This window comes from Falco rusticolus, chromosome 4 (genome assembly GCF_015220075.1).
Source record: "Falco rusticolus isolate bFalRus1 chromosome 4, bFalRus1.pri, whole genome shotgun sequence".
Classification (NCBI taxonomy): domain Eukaryota; kingdom Metazoa; phylum Chordata; class Aves; order Falconiformes; family Falconidae; genus Falco; species Falco rusticolus.
The window spans coordinates 82,896,731-82,903,650 of record NC_051190.1 but is presented as its reverse complement, the minus strand read 5'-3'; the positions used below and the strand labels follow the sequence as shown (position 1 = coordinate 82,903,650).

At 37.6% G+C, this 6,920-nt stretch overlaps 1 protein-coding gene across 1 annotated transcript in view; it reads right to left on the bottom strand.

Moving 5' to 3' along the window:
• Nucleotides 1–215: 215 nt before the first annotated feature.
• The window catches only part of AHR (aryl hydrocarbon receptor), a 62,193-nt gene continuing 55,488 nt past the window's right edge, over nucleotides 216–6,920 (bottom strand). The window contains exons 10-11 of the mRNA XM_037383435.1: nucleotides 5,628–6,906; nucleotides 216–1,606 (exon numbers count right to left, since the gene is read on the bottom strand). Coding sequence (XP_037239332.1) covers nucleotides 1,451–1,606; nucleotides 5,628–6,906 — 1,435 coding nt within the window. The 3' untranslated portion in view covers nucleotides 216–1,450. The remainder of the gene's footprint in view (nucleotides 1,607–5,627; nucleotides 6,907–6,920) is intronic.

The window sequence follows — 6,920 nt, the reverse complement described above, 5'->3', positions numbered from 1 at the left end:
TATTTTGCACGAGAAATTGGTGTCTGCAATTCTAACAATCCTCTTGGATAAAAACAAAACAAAACCCCAGAATTTTTGTGGATGCATTTTTTTCCTGAAAATAAAACTTATCACAAGGAGAACGTCTCTAATGACTTTTTCCTTTTCCCAATTTCATATTTTGCACAAAGATTTTCAAATGGACCAACACACATAAAAAGAATAGCCTTTCTGTACTTTGCAGTGCAATTTGCTAGGGATAAAGTTTAAACCAAAACTGACTCCTTCCCCACTATGAACATGGAAAACTGCAGTCAAAGTAAACGTCAAAACCAATCGCTATTGCGACTCCTTTCCCCCTTATTTAAAATGCAATCCTTTTCAATATCCATTTTAATGAAAATATTTGCATAGAGCAGCCTTGTATTATTTCTAAAGAACATTATGAGCATTTTAACACAAGATAAGGCACATGTTTTTCAGCATTAATAATCTAAAACTAATCCTGAGGATCTGCTCCTCCCCCTCAGCAAAATCTGCTTTTTAATATACCCTGTGTTACCTGAAGAAAGCAGAAAAGCAGTATAGAACAAACCAAAACTCTTTAGTTGAACTAAATTAAGAACACTAATAACACCTGATAATATTGTAACAAATCCACAGATAAAGAATTAAGTCATTCTCTAAACAAGTTATCTTTAGGGGGAAAAAAAACAAACAAAAAAAGATACTGCCAGTAGCACTGTAGATGTTAGATAAAAGTTCACATAATATGGATGACATTTATAGTGAGTTTTGCTAAAATAAGCTCCCATCAGAAACAAGGTAGCTAAATTGTGAGGCACTTAAGGTTGACAAGAAAAGGAGGAATGCAAAGGGATCTGTTTCATAGAAAACCTAAAGTTGCATATCATATCCTTGTATTAAGCCTTCTATTAAAGTGCTAGGAATGGAGACTTAAAACAAAAGGATTTAAATATAAAATAAGTGATTAAAGAGCTTAGTATGCATTAAAATTAAGTGCTTTTGAATCTCATGAATTCAGAGCTTTTTAATAGTTTTTAAAAATAAAGTCTGGAAATAATCCACATGTGAAATCATCTTCCTTGTGCCATTGATGCTATTTGTAAAGTGCCCAATTATTTTCTAAACAACAAAACCATTTGCCTTATCTTATGTTGTATAGCATGACATAGTCTGTAGTACATATGTAATCCATACTACAATGACACAGTCAATCCGATGGAAAACAGCACATGCATACTTCTAGTCAGAAGTTTTAAATGCCACCGGTCACTCTAACAAGCCAGGTCTCGGATTACATATCCACCCCTATATAGTGCAACCAAACTCATATTCTCAAAATGTAATTTAGCAGTTAAAGTCCGATGCTCAAAGATAGACTTATCGAGCTTTTCCTCACGGCATCCTGATGCCCAGACAAAATCACAGATGGAACTCTAGATCTGAATCACATAAATCCACTAGATGCCAAATCTGAGAAGGATCTGGGTTCTGTCGGATGATGAAGAGGCTGAAGATGTGTGGCAGTCTGTGCATTACTGATCACATCTAGCTGAGAGGGATATGCTTCATTTACATTTCCTCCATTGAAACCGTTTTGGAACTGGCAGGAAAAAAGACAATATAAATGGTTAGTATGGGAAACCAATTTATTTATAAATTTTACAAAATCCTCCTAAAGACACAGATGGGATGAAATAATCTTAAAATACAATGAATAGCTTTAAAATGTTTTCGGTTGGTTTGTTGTTTTTGGGGAGTTTTTTTAAATGACAAATGATAAGAAGTTAATTTGCATTAAAGTAGGGTCAGAATCATCAGTGAAACCTACCCACGTTGAAGTCAGTGGGAGTCCTACTTCTGGCTAGGTAAAGAAACATTGCTATTACCTAAAGCATAATACAGTTTCCATTTGTCGAAAGTACAGTTTGACTGAACACTCCTGATTTCCACATCCAGCTGTTACATTTTAAAAGCAACCTATTTACATATTTTCATGTCTGCAATGGGATCCAGACTTTACAGCTCTTCCAGGAATGCACATGCAGCCCTATTACTAAGCTGAAGTGTACTGCATTCAATCCAAGGCTGAGCTGTTGTAGGGTGGGCTTTTTTGACAAATGGTCTCCATATTAACAATGCCAAGCAAAAGCAATGAATTGCTTTCATCAGTCTTGACATAATTATTCATAAGGTTATTTTAATCATCTGATGTAACGCTTCCTGTCATGCTATGGAAAAGTCACTTTATCTACAAAATACTCCATTCAGTCAGGCGTAAAAATACAAGTACTTTAAACACTTCCACCATCTCTTCGGGAGTAGCTCATATTGTAAGTACCCATTCATTCAAGGTTTGTCCTTAAAAACGTACATCATAAAACATATAACATAAAAACATCTATCAAAATATGCTGGGGTTTGGAAACTTCTGGTTTTCCTTGTATGCAAACACTGACATTTGGCTAACTGTACAATTTGTCTGAGTTTTTAACAAGACTACAGCCATGTGAAGTATGTTTTTAATCAAAGTTGCCATACTTTTACAGACAGCTACAATAACATAAGCTAGGATTACTTCTGACAGAAGCAGATTATTTCAATATTCTTCATTAACAAGATAAGCACGCTCATTAACATTTCTAAGAAAGTTCTCAACACACAATCTAGCACTTGGTAAGATTTCTCCTACTTAATAAAGGAATACTGACCTTAAACAAGCAATCAAATTACCTAAGGCCCTCCTGCCCTTCTCCATCACTTGAAAGTGTTTTTAGACTACATTGGCTATGATCCTACCACAATTACCTTTTAGGCAGAAGGTCAAGGCAGATGACCACAACAGACCCTTCTGGATTTCTAATCATCTGGTCTTTTCACATAGAAATCGATGGGAGTTAAGAAGGCTGAGGAAAGGATAGCAATCATGGCTTGCATAGCAACATCTGTCCTCTCTCCAGACTCCAACTGCTGATAGGGTTGTCAGTGTGCTAAATCCAGCCACAAAGACTGCCCTACTTTGGATTGGCTGTGTGAACATAGGCTCTGATGGTAGTATCCTATCTGCTTAATGGCATCCTTACTGAAGTTATCAATTAGCAATAAAATCAAACCTTAAATTTATTATCATAAGCAGTGATACATTCTCCCTATTTACAATAAAGAAATGTACATTATTTGCAATCATGCCTTTGGCATATGTGATATTTTACAAGATCACTTCAAGTGCAGCAGCTATACTTCTGACTTACTAGTTCCCATAGATTAACATACGTTAAAGTTCTTAACTCTTCTGATACAACACTAAATACGATTTCTGTAATATAAGCATATATAAATATAGGGTTATCTTTCTCTGAAGCAATGACATTTCTAGGCAAAAAAATATATTTCTATATTAAAACATTACTTAACATAACAACTTTGGTTTATATAGAGCCTTACTTTCCCCTCTACCTATAAAAATGTTAATTGGCAGATGTGACTAGAAGTCATCAAAACCGAACACAGTCTGGTGTAAGAGATGTTGGATTTTTTTCACGTGAACAATACCTAGCAGTATGGGCTGCAAAAGACAATGCTACTTCGTTTATGTCTCTTCCCACCCCTCATGGCACCCAGCTGGCATACCTAAGGTTTGGACCCACAAGGACTTGGAGAGCTATCAACTATCTATGATCATTCTTTTTACAAAAGGAGTTGGGGAAATAATCCTTCCTTATCTCATCAAGAAGCATGCTCCTCAAAATCATTTGGACAGATGCTCAACAGTTCTCTTCAGAGGTAGACAGAAGCTAACATGCACAGAGGTAGCATCAGCTCTGCACTAGGCTTCTGCTCATGCAACACTATCCAGATCCACACAGCATAGGTATACAATAGCAAGAGGGGCTGGATTTGCCTCTGAACTACTTAAGTAAGGATAACTTTTCACAAAGTGGCCTTTTTTAATTTATTTTTTTTTCTGGCAAATAAGCTAAACGCAATATTATTACTGCAGCTCAGCATTCTAAGTAAATATGAAGTAATAGATTATTTATTGCATTCACAGATGCTTAGTCATTAGTCATTAAACTTTTTACAGATGAAAAGAAAAAGTAAGCAAGAAAATAACAAAAAGGGGGTATAACAAAAATTATTAAGACAACATAACAACAAAATAAATGTAATTGAAACCAACCATTAAAATCAAAGAAATCTAATTGCTTATGCACTGGCTGTTCAAAACATACATCACAGTAGCATAGCTTCTGTGAAAAGAAAAAGTCTGTACTATAGGGACAAACTTGCATGATGCTGGAACTACTTTGCAACCCTATTACCAAGCGCTATGAAGAACTGCTAACAGTGACCACAGGCAGGTGACATACAGCCAAGCACTGTGCAAGCTTGCACACTGCAGTTTGCCAAAGTCACTTTGTGATATTTCAGCCCTTGGGCACTCAGACAGAGGCTATTCATCTTGTTGAGCTGTCCTATATTTTAGCTAAATTTCTGCAATTCTGCAATTGTATTTTTGCCACTAGTGAGGTAGTTTTAAAAAGGACATGTTTTGTACTTGTATTGAGCACACTGAAAAACTGGGTATGTTCTACTTGCATTCCTCACCTCTGTCTTGTGTAGGTTAAATACCAATTAGTACTTTAATTCTGTAAATGCTTATGCATGTGCACAAGCATTTGTAGGATCAGTACTTTAGAACATTAACTCATTGAGGTAAAAAAAGAAAAAGATTTGTGGCTCTGTACTTGAGCAGCATTAACAGAAATTAATGGTACAAGTTAAAGTACTTCAGCAAAGGTTATTCAGAATTAGAAACTGCCTTAGTAATAGAAATTTTTTTATTTCTAAGTTAATTTTACCTATGAAGAACTGTGCTTTAAACTGTAGTCTGTGTGTACAGCCAGGCTCCTCTCTTCTATAGCTTTTATTGTGCACCCTCCTTCGCACGGCGTGAAAGGGTCCAACTCATTTATTGTGAATATAATTTTTTCCTGCTCTTCCGTCTTCAGCAGACAACTTAGCAGCTTGAGGAACAAGGTGACTTTCACTTATGGCAATATATATAAATATTTTTGCAGTATCATTATGTGTAGAAATGCAATAGTTCATAGTATTTCATGCTATTTCTGTGCTATTATAATCTGGAACTTGAAGTGATCCTAAAATCAGTGAAGAATCTGAGTAACTACAGAACCCAAGTAACTTTTAAACCCAAGATACTTTCCTGGATCCTTACAGTGTATTCCATGAAAATTAATGTACCAGACAATATTACTGACATCATTCCACTCCTCTAAAGAAGGTGTATAAGCAAATTCCAAGGTTTTGACCAATCTGCTTTTCCTTTGCTCCTGCTGGGAAAATCACTGGTAGGTACAACAGACTAGTTCGCTCCTGCTTTACCACTGCCAAAGAGAGCTACCAGGCTGTGGATAAATGTACATAAAACCAAATGCAACTCTCTTCAACTTAATGAACAAATAAAGCAAGGACATTCACACATTGCTAACCCATCAAACTTAGTGATTCAATTATGACAAACTCTGTGTCATGGTAGCCACCCAAAACAATAAAAAACACGATTCAAAATGCAAGCAACGTAGCAATGCCATTTACCTTACCTTGTTCAACAACGTTTGCTGACTTGCCGTCATAGGGTCATACTGCATTTGATCCATGCAGCTGGGCTGTGCTTCTTGCGTGCACTGGTACATAGAAACAGCACCTGCATAGCACGTTTGAGGAGTTAGCATAACCGACTCAGAGTTTATACCACACTCATGATTTTCAGGGACTTGCTGCAAACAGCTAAGAAAATCCTCCAGGTTGGAAGAAGCAGAGTAAGTCGATCTGTCAAAACCTGCTACAGGGAAATCCATCTGAGCAAAATTTGAAAGCTGCGGCATCATTGCTGTGGGTTGCTTGTAAGGAATAAACTCTTGCCTACAGGCATAAGGGGAAGTGTTTACTTCTGATTTGTAAGCGAACTCGGATGTAGTGGCATGCATGCCAGGGAATGCATATTGCTGGGGCGGCTGCGGCTGCTGCTGTGAGCAGCTAAGAGGCATGCTGGTGCCAGAGCTCCAATTTGTGAACATCCCATTGACTTGCATATGTTTCATCTTTTGACAGAGCTGCTGCTGCTGCTGCTGCTGCTGCTGCTCCATGAGCTGTTTCTGGTGCTGATGAAGTTGATGTGGCTCTAACTCTTGCTGTAGCAAGCAGCCTTCATTCTGGACAAGGGGTTGCTGCTGGTTACAGCCTGAATATAAGAAGTCAGACTTATTTAAGGAATCCTGAACATAAGTCAGGATTTCGTCAGTTATGTTGATGTCCCCAATATCATCTACATCAGATAATTCAGTTTTAAAAAACTCCTCATCCTGCTGAATACACTTTAGATCTTCAAAGTCAATACCCAGATTTTTCATGATGCTGTACAAATCACTGGTTTTGTTATCTTGAAAGAGTGCTGCACTGTCTTCAGGAAGCGGAACAGTATTGTCCTGGGAACACTCCATTAGCTCCCGTTTGAGAATGTTGTGATTTCCAGCAGGTAGGAGATTATCCATCCAGCCACTGTTAACAACACTGCCCAGTTCATCCCTGCTGTCTGCAAAGAAGTTCCGCTCAAAGGAAAGTTTATGTGATGCTGGAGGGCAGAGATACACAGACTCATCTTGTCTTAACATGGCACCTAAGAGGGAGTTTGGGTCCACGGAATCATTGTGTAGCGTTGCTTTGGCTCCTTTTCCTGTTGTGCTTTTGTTCTTCGGCTGAGAGGGATCCATAAGGCTCGACATAGGGAAAGACACCTCATATAACACAGCCTCACCAGTGGCAAACATGAAGGGTAACTTCATGTTACGCTTCCGTAGGTGTTCTGCCCCTTCTTCATCTCTGAAAATAAATCA